The following is a 14,216-nucleotide window of genomic DNA, read 5'->3' on the forward strand; positions in this document are numbered from 1 at the left end:
CAGAGCAAAGAAATGGCTCAGTCAGCTTTTAATTCATTAGTGACATTATTCAGTGCATCAGACTGATATAAAACAACTCAGTATCAAAACAACATGATAAAAAGTTTCTTCATATAAAAAAAAAAAATAAAAAATAAAAAAATCATAAATACAGCTCAGATCTGATGTCACCAGAAAGTCAACATATATCCAACACCAAATTAAAAGAAAACAAACCTCCCCAAACAACAACAAAAATGGTGCTAGGATCAATACAGCTTTCAGGAAGGTTATCGTTGTGCAAGTTGAATGCAGACTTGATAGTTTTATGCTGGTTTCAAAAGTACACCTGTCTGTGGATTAGACTTCCCTTTGATAACCTGTGATTAAAGAAACTGCTTCCAGTCAGGTAACTTGTGAAACCCCATGGTTGTATTCATACCTCATTTAACAGTTAACACAATTCAGTCTAACCAAACATATTTACCATAAATGCTTTAGACATAGTGTAAACCTTGTTGTATTTGATTGCAACATATTAAGCACATGCTTTCACTAGAAGAAGAATCCCTTTCAATCCATCTATCAGTTGGCTCAGTGGTGAGGAAAAAACACCTGAAAGAGAAGAAACTTAGTTTTAATGAAAGAAAAAGAAAGTAAGGATATACAATGTACACACTAGAGCACACTTCAGGGTTTTCTGTTACACGAACATGTGGTCATTGTTTAAAGTGTCTAATCTTAAGTTTTTCTTAGTGAAGAGTTGCTTAAATTTTATTAAACAATGGATGAAAAGCATCAAAACTTAATGCGGATAATAACTAATCTAGATCTAAGGGCACAAACTCAAATATCCACATTCTTGTGATTGTGTGTAAAGTCAGTACCTTTATTTTAGTGTGTCGAGTGACTTGGAAGGCGTCTTCTGCCATGTGTGAACTGAAGAATTCTTTGTTGTCACAGTCTTTGTTTGTGCCATCAATAAGACTGACTGCTGAGGTAGTGTTATAACCGCTGTCCACCTGAACACGTGCAAAAAGCAGTCAATCAGAAATATTCTGTTACCCAAAACATCAATATGAAATTACCCTTGCTGGGGTTAAGCTCTTTTTACAAACCTGCATGCTAGAATCGTAGCGTATGCTGCTTCCCTCTGCCAGGAGAGACACAAACATATGAGAGTTTTCTGTTGCTGATGCATTAACCATGCGAGAGCTGGTCAGCTGCTCGGAAGGCCCCACACCTTCGTCCTCCTCATACTCGAGCCTCGGCTCAATTTCTGTCTCCTTGCCTTCCTCCATTTTCACAGGTTCCATTGGGTCCACGCTAACCCTCTCAGTGTTGGTGGGGTGAGAGTCTTGTGTCAGGGATGATGATGAATCTAATTCCATAGAGGGGAAAGAAGAGCGAGTGGCAGAGGGGAGGTGTTCTTCAGCCACCTCATTGTCTGGGAGCTTAGGGTTGAGGATCGGTGAGATGAGGGGAGGGGAAGCCCAGCAGCGGCCTCTAGGTCTGGGCCTGGGTCGAGAAATGCGCTGGGGTTCGTTGTGGCAATGGAGCTGGTGTGGGGAGCAGCTACGAATGGGAGAGCAACCCTCAACAAATGGACTCTCACTGCAGGAAGCGACTATATCCAAGGGGGCACCACGTGGGGTCAAACAGCTCGGCTGCTTCCTCTCAGCTAAAGAAAGAACACAGTAACAATTACTTGCCTTTTTACCAACATTTTGTCTTCTCAGTCACATATTCTTTATTGGATCATAACATTCCTGAAGCACAACCCCATTCAGAAGATAACGAAGACACATCTGCCTCGATTACCAGTTGCTAATTTAATGTAAAGACCAAATTATAGGTGTTCTTCTTGCTGCAATGCAACTTATTCTGCATTTTATAATATCACCAACTAAACACATGGAGGCATCACCACCATACTCAAAGGATTATGTATTATAGAGGAAGATTTAAAACTACTAGCTGGATGAAAACTGTTGTCATAATAAAAAATATATATATATTTATATATTTTAAATACAAAATCGTGTCAGTGTGGATGTAGCCTTAGCCAATATTTCTCCAATTTTGATTTGTCCGGATATTAAAGTTTTAGTTACAAAGTGTAACTAGTGTTTTAGTTACAACTGTGTACCTGAGCCAACAGGTGTGCGTTCTGCATGTGCAACAATAGGAGAAATTGTGGGGGAGATGAGGCCAGCAGGAGAGGACCTATCACGGAAGAGAGGACTGTCGATGCTGCCAAGGCTACAATCCCGGAAGCGTCCGTGCTGGATGGGACTCGAAGAGAACTGACCCTAAAATAGCAATAGAAATTTTATTTATATAGCACATTTCGTTAAGTGTAAACTGCTTAACAAAGAAGATAAAAACCTGTGTATGCTCACAATCCTTTAAGGCAGCAAAAACACAAAAACAAATCAACAGCAACTATTTAATGTAAGCCTGGGTGAAGGCTAACAGTGTCAATGTTCATTTTCCTGTTATTAAAATTATTCGTTGAGCAAAATATGATCTCTAGATACATTTTTTTCTCTTGAATTTTATGCCTAAAATAAATAGTTTGGGTAACGGTTGTGTATATGAAATCTCTACACTCCTCTACTCACTGTAGAAGGCGTCGGAGCTGACACACCACAGGCCGAAGGGGAGGAAAAGATAGCCGATACAGCTTCTCCCTCAGAACCTTCAATGCAGTCTCCTCTCTTGGGAGATGGCTTTTCGTGACCGGCATTGCCTCTCTCTGGACTTGGAGGGCTCGAGCTGTCTGAGCCACTATAACTATTTTGGCCATCAAGGAATAGTTTTCGTCGCAAGGAGGAGCTGCTCAGACTCTCCTGCACTGGATCACACACCTCTTCATAACGGTAATATTCCCCTGTGAGGAAAAAAAAAAAAAAAAAAAACAGAAACAGTGACTTGACAGCAGATTGTTCGATTTTCTTTTTCTCACTATGATCCTGTTGGTGTTTAGTCAAGGTTTACCTAGAACTTTCTCCAAATCAAAAGCCAAAGGCAATGTAAGGGTGGTCTGACATCCCACTGTAGATCAAAACACACAAAGTTTTATAATTTTAATATCTATCTATCTATCTATCTATCTATCTATCTATCAAAAAAGTAGGTAAAAGAAAAAGAAAAAGTAACCGACCTGAAATTTTTTGTGGCTCCTCTGCAATCATTGCAGACATTGAACCTTCAACATTAAAAATAAAAGTTTTTACAAAACCACAGTTTAACAGAAATCTATGGATAAAAACAAAATAAATACAAAACCTACAAGAATTAAGAAGTAACATAAACGATAAGATAACTCACTATTCTTAGAAATCTGAGGGACTTTACGGGTCTCTGGTGCCGCCCAGGGGGAAGGGACAATTATTCCTTTGGTGAAAAACTTTATTGGAGACAGGATAATGACATCAGTACAAAGGGAATCTATAAATTCTGGGTACACTAAATTCTGTATCATTAGCAAAGATGAGATTTGGTTACCTGCTCAATAGCATTCTGACGTTTTTCCTCAATGTCTGAATCCGTCCTAAAAGAAAGACCACTCACTTTGATAGAGTCTTTAATAAGCTCCCCAGGTTTAATACATAGAGGAGGTATTAAAAATCACAAGATAAAACAATACAGATCTTCCTCAAAGAATTTCACATTTGTCACAGTGTCAGCCTTATTACATCACTTACCTTGTCTGACTGAGGTAAAAAGATTGCCGCTGAATTTCCTCTGGGTCTATGTGCACTGGTAGGAGACTGGCCATTTCATCAATAGACCAGTTAAACTTAGGTGGAGTCTGGGTAAATTAAACAAGTCTAAAATTATTAAGACACTACATCCACTCATGAGTAAATGAGTTGAGTAGATGATATGAAGTAAATTTAAAACTTACAGCTTTACAAGGTAGGGACTTAAATACAGATGGACTTGGCACCAGCGGTTCGCGAAGATGGTGATAGTCGTTTGGACTTTCAAAGGGGTTTCTAATGGAGGGCCTGCCTGGAGTCTCTGGAGTGATCTGGATCTGAGCATGGTCCCCCATTTTAGCTGACAAGAAATATCCAAGTCGGGATGACGATAAATGACAATCCAAACACAAAAAGACACTAAAATTATTTCGTTGTAAGGAGATTTTTCGTTTTGTTCTACCTCTAGTACGTTGGCTACATTACTTCCTCTGTTTCTATAGCGTTAACAAACCTTGGAAGAAAGCAGCTTTTAAAAAGAGGATTTAGCTTCACACATTTCACTTCACCCCTAAGTTATTTATACATTTACGCAAGAACTAGATAACGTTTGCCTTACAACTGTTGGTACTTACAATTGTGAACGAGCCGGAACTCTAACAGCAATATTCATTGAAACGCCAGCAGCAAACAATCAGCAGAGAGACCAGTTCAAACGTTTTTTAATTTCACCCACAAGGCAGGCTAGCCAATAGAATCGTCGCAGGAAGCTCGCGTAACCAATGAAGAATTTCGTGTCGTCACTTCCTTCAGCACACTTTCGCGAGTAGCGGCAATGAGCGCTGTCAGCTAGCTAGGAGCTTATATTGACCTTTACGTGATTGTGCTAGCCTGGTTTTTGCTGATTCAATCTAAATGTATACGACACGCCTGAAATCTGGCTGATTTTTTTGCGTTGTGTCTCTAAATCTTAATTTGTCAGCCACTTGCTAGCAAGCGTTGGCTAGCTATAATCATCCATCGCTATGGCCAGTGCAGCAAACGCAAATCTAAACGCAGTACGGGAGACGATGGACGGTAAATATGTAATTTCTGCGTGTAGTGTTTTGTGTATTTGTGTAGTAGTTGAAAATTCATCTTAAAATATATATATAGTACGTTTTAGCATGTGTGTCATAGCTGTGTCTGTTTTTACCTCCTCCCCCAACAGTGTTGCTGGAGATCTCCAGGTTGCTCAACACTGGCTTGGATATGGAGTCTCTATCCATATGCGTGAGACTGTGTGAGCAGGGAATCAACCCAGAAGCCCTTTCTGCAGTCATCAAAGAACTGCGGAAAGCTTCCGAGTCCCTCAAGGTACAGACACAGCCTCCCTAAAAGCTAATCAGCTCACATTGTTTAATATACATGTAGATAATTTACTGAGCCAACAAAGAAATTATTGTTAAAGCGGCAGAAGGATAAAAATGGTATAATCTACAGCATTATTAAAGGTACCACAGGCTTATACTTGATTCCTTGTTAGGAAAGGTAGTGCAACATGAGGAGGAAAATAGTGACACAGTCTACAGCATGGATCTAAACAATACTTTAGTTTTAAAAGCCAGTGCGATGGTAAATTGCAAACTGTGTCCAGGACAAAAACAACTGAATTTTGCTGCTAACCTAACTACAGATCTTTACAAGCACCTGCACAGACGATATGCTAACGCTAATCTAGCCAAGAACCCAGAGTGATGTTAAAGCTGAGCGAATGCTGACCCCAGCCCAGCATACTCTGTGTTCATGCCTAAATACTAAAGAAAAATACTAGAGCAAAGATCATATGCGTGTCTTCAGTAGGATAGGGATTTGTTTCTGTGTGTGGGACTGTATAGGTTTATACTGTTATATGAGATAAAATTCTATAATTATGAAACAATGAGTTTCAGGTCATTTTATGGAGAAAACTTTCTCCTGGGAATAATTAAGCAACTTAATCCATTATGTTTAAGAAAAGTGTTGTGTGTAATCCCTCAAATATGTAATACCTGTTCTTTTTACCATCACACCAGCCAACCGAGTCTTTCCAGACTTATTCAGATGTTTAATTGATGTCAATACTAAAGCGAACACCAGCACTGGCAGTGTGACAGGCTGAAAGGTGAACTGCCTGCAGCAGCTGTGTGTGTGTGAAGATAACATCTGAAATTTAAGAATGTTTATAAAGATGCGGCCTGGTGTAGGGTGACAGAACCTCTTTTTGCATACCAGTTTTACTGAGATATGCCGACACAAAGTAAGCAAAACACCTGATTTTAAAGCATTATGGGCATATTATTAGATTTGCACAGATATAACAATCAATATAACCAAATCTTAAACACAGATTTCCAACGAAGCTTATTTTGCTCATTGAAAGAGGCTTAACATGTCGTCCAGAAAATAAACTGTGGTCATTTAATGCATATCAGGATATGAAGTACCAGATTCACAGAAGGGGTTTTTATATAAAGTTCTCTCCTAACCTGCTGCTATTGGCCCCTTTCAGATATGCTCTGCTGCATCTATAATCTGTTGGCTTCCTGTCTAAAAGACCACCCCAGTCAACTTGCAAAAAAAGTCATTACTATAAGTGAGCCTTTGTAACATTTTTTTTTTTATTCATATCTTTCAACAGAAGTCTTACTGCATGCAGTTGCCTTAACAAATAGAAAATGCCATAAACAGTCATAGCACATGCAAAAAGCATTTTGTCCCATTCACTCATTTCTAATTTTCGGCATTTCTTGTGTATGTTGCATTTTCTCTATTCCCCAATTCCAAAGAGAGATCTTTTTCTCTCAAGCTGTGTATGAAAGGATACATACAGCTTTCTTAGAATTACCACCCAGTACTCAAAATCTCTCTCTCTCACTCACACTCACACACACACACACACACACACACACACACACACACACACACACACACACACACACACACACACACACACACACACACACCTCTTGCTTGGAGAACAAAAATAAAAAGCATGAAGAGCAAATGTGGTCAGTGCTCAAGCCCACAAGCAAACAAATCTTTGGTATTGATGATAAATATTCTACACGTGTCGTTCAGTGTCATGAGGCTACTGTGAGTATGAAGCTGGGAGGAACATTGATCTAAAAGCGACCTACTGTACACTTACTGGCCACTTTATTAGGTACAAGTGCTCAAGTCCTCAATACAGCAAACATCCTAACCCATCATATGTGAGCGTCTTGATGTATTTAGGCAGACATGTAGAGATGGTCAAAACAACCTGCTGAACCTGAAACCAATTATCAGAAAGGTGATTTAGTTGACTTTGAGCACAAGATAGTTGTTGGTGCCAGACAGGCTGGTCAGAGTATTTTAGAAACTGCTGATCTACTGGGATTTTCCTGCCATGAATCCCCAGACTGCTTTGAGCTGATAGGAAGGCAACAGCAACTAAAAAGAACCACTTGTTGCAACAAATGTATGTAGAAGAGCATCTTTGAACGTATAATATGCTGAACATTGAAGCAGATTGCCCACAGCAGCAGAATACCACACTGGGTGGCATTATTGTCAGCTAAGAACAGGAAACTGAGGCTACTGTTTGCAAAGGACCTGCCTTTTATCAAGAATTCAGGACGCTGGTGGTGGTGTAATCGGGTTGGATGTTTTCTTGGCATTCTTTGGGCCCCTTAGTGGAAACCGGACAGTATTGTTGATGAGCTTATCCATCCCTTTAATGACCAAAGTGTGTTATCTTCATTTAACAGAGCTCAAATAATCCAAAACTGGTTATTTCACTGTATTCAGATGGCACCCAGATTTACCAGATCCCAGTAGAGCATCATAGGTGTGCAGCTGACAAATCCACAGCAACTGTGTGATGCTGTGATGTTAGTATGGACTGAAATCTCTATCTGTGCCTTGAAGAGTTATTTCAGTGCTGAAGGCCAAAGGTGGTCCATCCCGGTTCTATCAAGGTGTGAGTGTATGTCAGAATGACAGACAGTACAGACTGAGAGGTTTAGTTCTGGTTGGTCTGTTAATTTTGTTGATTTCGCTTACAGTTTTCTGTTTGTGCTAAATTAAAAAAAAAAAAAAAAAACTCTTTGGTTCTCATCGCAGAGACTGAAAAACCACATCAAAGGTGATGTGTGGTATTAATTTTGAGGCAGCCTTTGTGTTTTCCTCATCTTTTCCCACCCATTCATTTTTTGTTTGGCAAAGATGTCATATGCTTTTTACTGGTAAAAATATGAGTCGTGATGATGACTAACTAGCATTTTATTTATTTTCTCTTTCAGGCTTCCGAGAACTGTACAAACTGAAGATAAAAACAGATCACTTAAGTTTTTGGACCTTTTAATGGGATCGTGCATCCTACCTGCAAGTGTACATACATGGGATCGCCAGCCAATCAGATTTGTCTCCGTTTTGGCACTGTGTGTCTAATTGGTGACTAATGTGCTTCTCTTTTGTGTTTTTAATGTAGTCTTCTCCTGAAATGAGCTCATACTCAACCATTCTGTCTCAAATATAGACATACTCCATGTGTTTCCTGTTACTTCAGGCTATAATTGACTTCCTGCTTTAATTTGAGTGCAGACTCGATTTCTGATCATTACTTTGTTTTTGTTTTTTAAGATCTATAATATATTGCGAATTGTTTTAGTTTTGCATTTCTGTTTTTTCTCAACTTTTGCCATTTTTGTTTTACATGTAGCAGATGAAGTGTAAATTAAAGTGTTACAGTGAGCGGCCACCAGGTGGTGTTGTCTTTCTTATTACAGTCAGAGGTCTTTATCGCTGTTGGGAAGCTTGCACAGTTGTAATTTATTCCACCAAGTTTTTCCTACTGATTCACCATTTCTGTGATTTAATCAGGTACTTTTTAAAATCACATTTTTCACATTTTATTTCTTTATTTTTGTTTTATGTTGAGCCAGTTTTCCAAATCCATCCCGATGAATTCATAGTTACACCCCTTCACCTTTTATTGGGAGCTTATCTTTGTGCAGGATTTTACAAAGGAAATTATTTTTCCTGTCAGACTGGGTGAAAAGGAAAAGATACTGGCGGAACATTGCACAGTGTAATACAAAAACAGACCGTGCAGGACGCACTTCAAAAACGAAGACTTGAACAAGGGTCATTCTTTACAGCAGGATGCACTGTTGCTCTGAAATCTTTCCTCCTTTACGTCTGTGCTCTATTCTCAAAAATCATTGGAGAATACTGCAAACTTGCCCCTCCCCTCCTCAAAAAAAAAAAGAAAACACATCTTTGATCAACAAGGAATAAAACTCCTAAATCACGTACAAGCACATGCATTGTTTTGTTTTTGTCCTGTCTTTAAAATAGATCTATTCATCTTCGAGACGAGAGAAAATGCTGAGAGCAGGGAACATTCCTCCACAGGCCATATATAGGCTAGAGGAGACCTCTTATTCACACAGGCTTTTATCAGTAGCTTGTCTGTGTCCCCTTATGTGTGAGAGCTTAGGTGTTCATGCAGTGCTGTAGATGTCTACAAATGAGTAGCCCCTAAGCCATCTGACAGTAACACCTCACCGCTCACAGGCACGCCACAGAGAAAGCCAGCGATTGAGCAGGAGAGCATGTGTTGTGTGTAAGCATTTCTGTCTTCTTCTGCTTTGTCTCGCCATCTTGACTGACAGGCTCCGAGTCTAAATCTCTGTACTGCTGCTTTGATCTCCTAACACAGTATCTCTCTGTTCTTCTTTACCAACACCGTGTTTAACCAAGAATGAGAGACATACAGACTCGATACGGTGGCTCTGCTTGATAGTCCGTAAGCCAAAACAACCCCAGGTCTCGGTGGGGGGTGAGCCACAGGAGATGCTGATGAAGGAAGACCAAAACCTGGAATCTTTTTCTTTTACAAAAGGAAAATTGTTATGCACGGCTTGATTGGCTACTATGGGCATGGGATTCGGGATGTATTGCCCTCTGTTTGATGTGTTTGAAGGTTTCTCCTCATCCTAGCAGCTACTTTGATCTCTGTTAAACAAAATATTCCCAAATCCCACAGTCCTAACAGAGATTAGCGTCCATATATGCATGAACATCTAAGAGGTGTTCAACTAGGGCACTGGTCAGGTCACATGACTGTATCAACTTAAGAGGCGAGCGGGTCCTCACGTAAAAACTTCTAAAGGTGTTTATATTTGTATGTCTGATAATTATCCAGGGCGAGGATTATTTTTTCTGATAAATGAGGCCAGTCTCATTTAAAAGTGAAAGATCTATGTGCAGCAATTACAGTTCAGGTGTGTGCAGTGGATATTAGGAAAATAATTAGACTGGACTGATTAGAAGGTCCCTAAGTAAAGGGAGAGATGGTCTGTTGATGTTTTTCCAAACCTAAATTACAGCAATATTGGCGTATGAAAACAACTACAGTGGAGAGACTAATTTAAAGCAGAGTTTAAACAAAAGTCAAAAATCTCTGTGTTCAGGTCACTAATTACCTTCAGCAATAAATAGGCTGGGGTGAGGCGTTCCCTGGCTTTGTTTGTCCACGAAGGCTAGAGTTTTTGGTTTAAAAGAAAACATCATTTTTGACAAGTTATTAAAATTGTGTGGTAGTGGTAAGAATTAAAAATTTTTTAATTGAGTTATAAAAGAAGAGACAAAGTTCACTATTTGAAATATTCTATGTCTAACAAATGTTTTACCACCACTAAGACACTTGCATTTGCACAATCCACACAGTGATGGGAAGTAATAGAGAAGTATTCAAAGTACTTTTTTTCAGTAATTTAATATGCCACTTTATACTTCTGCTACAATATTTCAAGGATTAGGTTTAAAACCCATAATATCCACATAGCTTGCGTTAAAATGTGCGTTACATGAACGCATAAGCAACTGGAATCCACTTAACGCACAGTAATTTTGGCTCCTTTTTTCTGTATGTGAATATTTTTAGGTTTCAAGTTAATTTTGCTAGTAAGTATTATCTTTTGCTGCGCAGTGGCCACTATGGTCTCTAGTACAGGATAATGGCACTTAAATTTTTTAAAGATTCTCTCGAGACTATTGCTTTAATGGCATCAACTTGTTTTAGAGCAAGTGGCATGGGACCATAAGCAGAAAGCAACAGTTTTTTGTGGGGTTTTTTTTTACACGGTGGTGGGTTTGGTTATTGTTTTAAAAATGTTTATCCATTCCATCTCACAGCTATCACAAACTATTGATCATAACAGTACAGAGTGTGCAGTAGTACATTAGCCTCAATAGCAGCACTCCAGTATTGTTTGAAGTAATATTTGTAGAGCAGATCCTTTACTGGTAATTGGTGTACCTACTTAAGTAAGGATAACTTAAGCAGGAAATTAAAACGGTTCTTCTAACACTGATTAAAAAAAAATGTCATTACTAAGCAGTGGAGCATATCCTGGAGGTCTGTATTCTGTATTGAAATGATTGATTGATTAATATTTCTGTAACGGTTTGAGCCTGTTTGGCCCTCATCCTTCCGCAAGGTGAAGCTCCACTGACTGTATTTGCCCCAAGAGGAGTTCTGTGACCTTGTTAGTGATTTCGCCAATGCTCCACCGCTGATTAAATACTGGGCACATTTTTAAACCTTAAGATTATACTGTTTAGGTTCCAATTCAATTACATAGCAAGGAAATTGGATCATAAACTCTTTAAAGGATCGTTAACAATCATTAGACAAGATAATAGCATGGCAATCAAAATATGTTTAAAAAAAAAAAGCAAAAAACTTCCAAAGTCTTTTAGTGACTTTGTTGTTTTTGGACATTTTCCAAGATGATTAATTTGGAAATGATTGATTTACAGTTGTAATTAGCTGTGCTCTGCATAGATGCATAATAATCGTATATCTCCCTGCTTGTTTTAAAGTATTAATTGGTTTCATTAACAAAAGCAGTTAATTGAATAACAATTAACAAAGTTGATGATGGTATCGGCAGCGCATGCAAACTCCCTTGTGTTTTCCCTGTGATGATAATGAAACCACCTTTTTATCAGATTGAAATTTTGTGTGTTGGACTATGTAATGACTAATATGATATTGAGCTTATTAGTTTATTCGAGTGACTCACTGAGGCGTTAAGCTGGTACTGAACACTTTGTGTTTAACAGGTAGGCACCATATGCTGCCTTAATCAGACATTGGAATCACATTTGGTTGTTAAATTGTCTTCTAATAAAAGCAGGTAGTAAAACAACTTGTGCTAATTCAATTTCAGGAGAGTTTTTCTGGAGTGAACAGCTGTTTCTGTTTGCTGGATTGCTTTAACAATCTCCCTCTCCTCTTTCTTATTTGTAAGGTTTAACTCCAACAGCTTGTTTGTTCTTCAACTTTTCTTGTAGAAAATAGAGATGGAGGGTGGACGAGCTGTCCACTCTCCTTAAAAGAAGACAATGCCAGGCATATTGTAGTGACAGCTTGCATTGTGTGTGCGCTTGTGTGTGTGTAAGAGAGAGGGAGAGAAAGGAGAAGGGAGATGGAGAGTATGCGTGTGTGTGTGTATATTCGAAAAACAGAAAAATTTAGAGAATGTGTGCACGCGCGTGTGTGTGTGTGTTTGCATGTGTGTTACAGTGACAGCTTGTATTCTGCGTGATTAATGATGTGCTGTGTGACTTGATAAGTGCTTCGGAGGACCAACGCTTGTTTCAATTAGACCTTGTGAAGGTCGCGACGCCGCGCCGGCCTCTCATTATCATATCCATAATCAATCCACATTATCATAGGGGAATGTGGAATGGATGTGTGATATCTTGGTCATGCACACGCACACGCTCACAGGCACCTAATGACATACCAAAACACAATAACATACTCTCTCACTCACAAGAGCACACGCACACTCTTCACTCCAAGTTGATTTGAATCATGACAGTGGCTGTCGGAACGGATTGTCTGTTCAGATTAAGTGTATGTTTCTGAGAATTAAGCAGCATTGATGGTGGTGGCATTTCAGATCCCCACTGCAGACACAAATGCCAAAACATCATTCTGTCATTACCCCCCTCCTTCTCTTTCACACAAGCACATATATGACCACACACACACACACTTAACTAGGACCCTGGGGCATTTTTAATAGAGGCGAAGTGATTCGTATGTTTTTACTCCTCTAATGAGAACAGATTGAGTGGTATTTACACTTCATCGGCTGATCTAACCACCTACACATTTCCCTCATGCTTCTGCTGCTCACTGGCCAAAACAGACATGTGGAAAGGACCAGAGCTTGGCTTTCAAACAGCGACACAACATGAACATTATCTTTGTCTCTTTGGCTCATGGTGGCAGCGTGGCAAGATAAATATGAACTGTTAAAAGAAGAAAACTGCAGCCAGAATTGGGATCTTAAAGGAAGCTGCGTGTATTTGATTCAGGCAATAAAACGGCAAGGAAAAGGCATCTTAAACCGGATTTAAATCTCTGGCGAGCTCGTTGTTCTGGCGGGGGCAACTCACTTGGGATCTGACTGTTATTTCCTAGGAAATCTTTAATATAATCAATAAGTCCGCCGAACATAACAAACATTTAAACAAACTAATAAGGATTATATAATACAATAAAAATAAAGTGAGGGAAATGTTGGAGGTTAAAACTTAAATTATAATACTACTGGTGCAATTAGAGGTCCTGAAGAAGATATTAAACATTAATTAACTCAGTAGGCTAATATTCAGTGAAGGGAGAATCTTCCCAGGCGGTCAAGATAGATAGGCTGAGGAAGAGGAACTTAAAGCACTTCAAAGACTAAGGATACAACTGATTTGGCATTTCACTGCTATGATATTGTCAGATTTACAATTAAAAAATGTAAGTATTTTATTCCATTCATTTTATTCTAGTGAGTTTAAAAACTATGCTGCTCGCATAACCCAAAAAGATAATTACGTTGGAGAATCAGGTGTGTTGTGCTCACAATGGATAATTTAGACTTCAAAATAAACGAGGACCACGCTGTACTTCTCAAGATCTGCGAGCAAGCTTTGATTAACGTTAGAGTGAAGTATGAATTAGTTTTCCTGTGTGTGCCACACTGTGTTTTTATACTTGAGTGACTTGAGTATTGGGCTACTTCATTGTTTTCTTTTCAGGGGAATTTAAGCACAATAGCTGCTGTATGAATTAAACCCATGACCTTCCTGTTGCGAGACAAAGTCACTTCCCACCAGTTCATCCTGCAGTGGTATTCTCTGGTAAAATGAAAAATGTAATTAAACTGTAACCTAGCGGTGCAGTTTATAGGTGCGAAGCTTTCCTCTAGGCTGGCATATTACTCATCAGGTCCTTGTTTATACCGTTGTGCAAAGTTGACTGAGTTCATCATAGATCAGCGAATCTATAAGCCTATCAGATGATGGCTAAAAACGTGCAAAGCCCTGCCCTGGGAGGTTAGAACCGAACATTTTACTACCTATTAAACACTTAAAGGTGGGAATTTACAACATGAATCAGCTCTTCTCAACACTAATGGCTTTATCGGTGTATTTTCTACAGATGGAGAAAGA

At 39.1% G+C, this 14,216-nt stretch overlaps 2 protein-coding genes across 4 annotated transcripts; one reads left to right on the forward strand and one right to left on the reverse strand.

Moving 5' to 3' along the window:
* Positions 1 to 139: 139 nt before the first annotated feature.
* bora (bora aurora kinase A activator) lies at positions 140 to 12,543 on the reverse strand. Of its 3 annotated transcripts, none has more exons than XM_040001298.1 (12): positions 12,539 to 12,543; positions 3,893 to 4,047; positions 3,690 to 3,796; positions 3,490 to 3,535; positions 3,313 to 3,391; positions 3,146 to 3,190; positions 2,980 to 3,036; positions 2,604 to 2,872; positions 2,129 to 2,291; positions 1,098 to 1,660; positions 867 to 1,001; positions 140 to 594 (listed from the first exon to the last, which is right to left on the reverse strand). In XM_040001298.1, exons 2-12 carry the CDS (start codon positions 4,040 to 4,042, stop codon positions 574 to 576), a joined length of 1,635 nt encoding a protein of 544 aa, XP_039857232.1. In that variant the 5' UTR covers positions 4,043 to 4,047; positions 12,539 to 12,543; the 3' UTR covers positions 140 to 573. The 3 variants fall into 3 exon arrangements, with proteins under 3 accessions (XP_039857232.1, XP_039857230.1, XP_039857231.1); XM_040001296.1 differs by lacking the exon at positions 12,539 to 12,543 and adding an exon at positions 4,322 to 4,434; XM_040001297.1 differs by lacking the exon at positions 12,539 to 12,543 and adding an exon at positions 4,150 to 4,282.
* mzt1 (mitotic spindle organizing protein 1) lies at positions 4,512 to 8,448 on the forward strand. The gene is made up of 3 exons (XM_040001300.1): positions 4,512 to 4,763; positions 4,897 to 5,042; positions 7,991 to 8,448. The coding sequence occupies exons 1-3, from the start codon at positions 4,712 to 4,714 to the stop codon at positions 8,012 to 8,014; spliced, it is 222 nt and encodes a 73-aa protein (XP_039857234.1). The 5' UTR covers positions 4,512 to 4,711; the 3' UTR covers positions 8,015 to 8,448.
* Positions 12,544 to 14,216: the final 1,673 nt, after the last annotated feature.

The sequence above is a fragment of the Simochromis diagramma genome, unplaced genomic scaffold (assembly GCF_900408965.1).
Source record: "Simochromis diagramma unplaced genomic scaffold, fSimDia1.1 OVJJ01000421.1, whole genome shotgun sequence".
Lineage (NCBI taxonomy): Eukaryota > Metazoa > Chordata > Actinopteri > Cichliformes > Cichlidae > Simochromis > Simochromis diagramma.

Coding starts and splice junctions, on each gene's coding strand:
- mzt1 (XM_040001300.1), top strand. CDS start 4,712: ATGGCCAGTGCAGCAAACGCAAATCTAAACGCAGTACGGGAGACGATG. Junction 4,764..4,896: donor AGTACGGGAGACGATGGACG/GTAAATATGTAA, acceptor CTCCCCCAACAG/TGTTGCTGGAGATCTCCAGG. Junction 5,043..7,990: donor AAGCTTCCGAGTCCCTCAAG/GTACAGACACAG, acceptor TTTCTCTTTCAG/GCTTCCGAGAACTGTACAAA.
- bora (XM_040001298.1), bottom strand. CDS start 4,042: ATGGGGGACCATGCTCAGATCCAGATCACTCCAGAGACTCCAGGCAGG. Junction 3,191..3,312: donor CCCTCAGATTTCTAAGAATA/GTGAGTTATCTT, acceptor TTAATGTTGAAG/GTTCAATGTCTGCAATGATT. Junction 2,292..2,603: donor CAGCTCCGACGCCTTCTACA/GTGAGTAGAGGA, acceptor TTGCTATTTTAG/GGTCAGTTCTCTTCGAGTCC.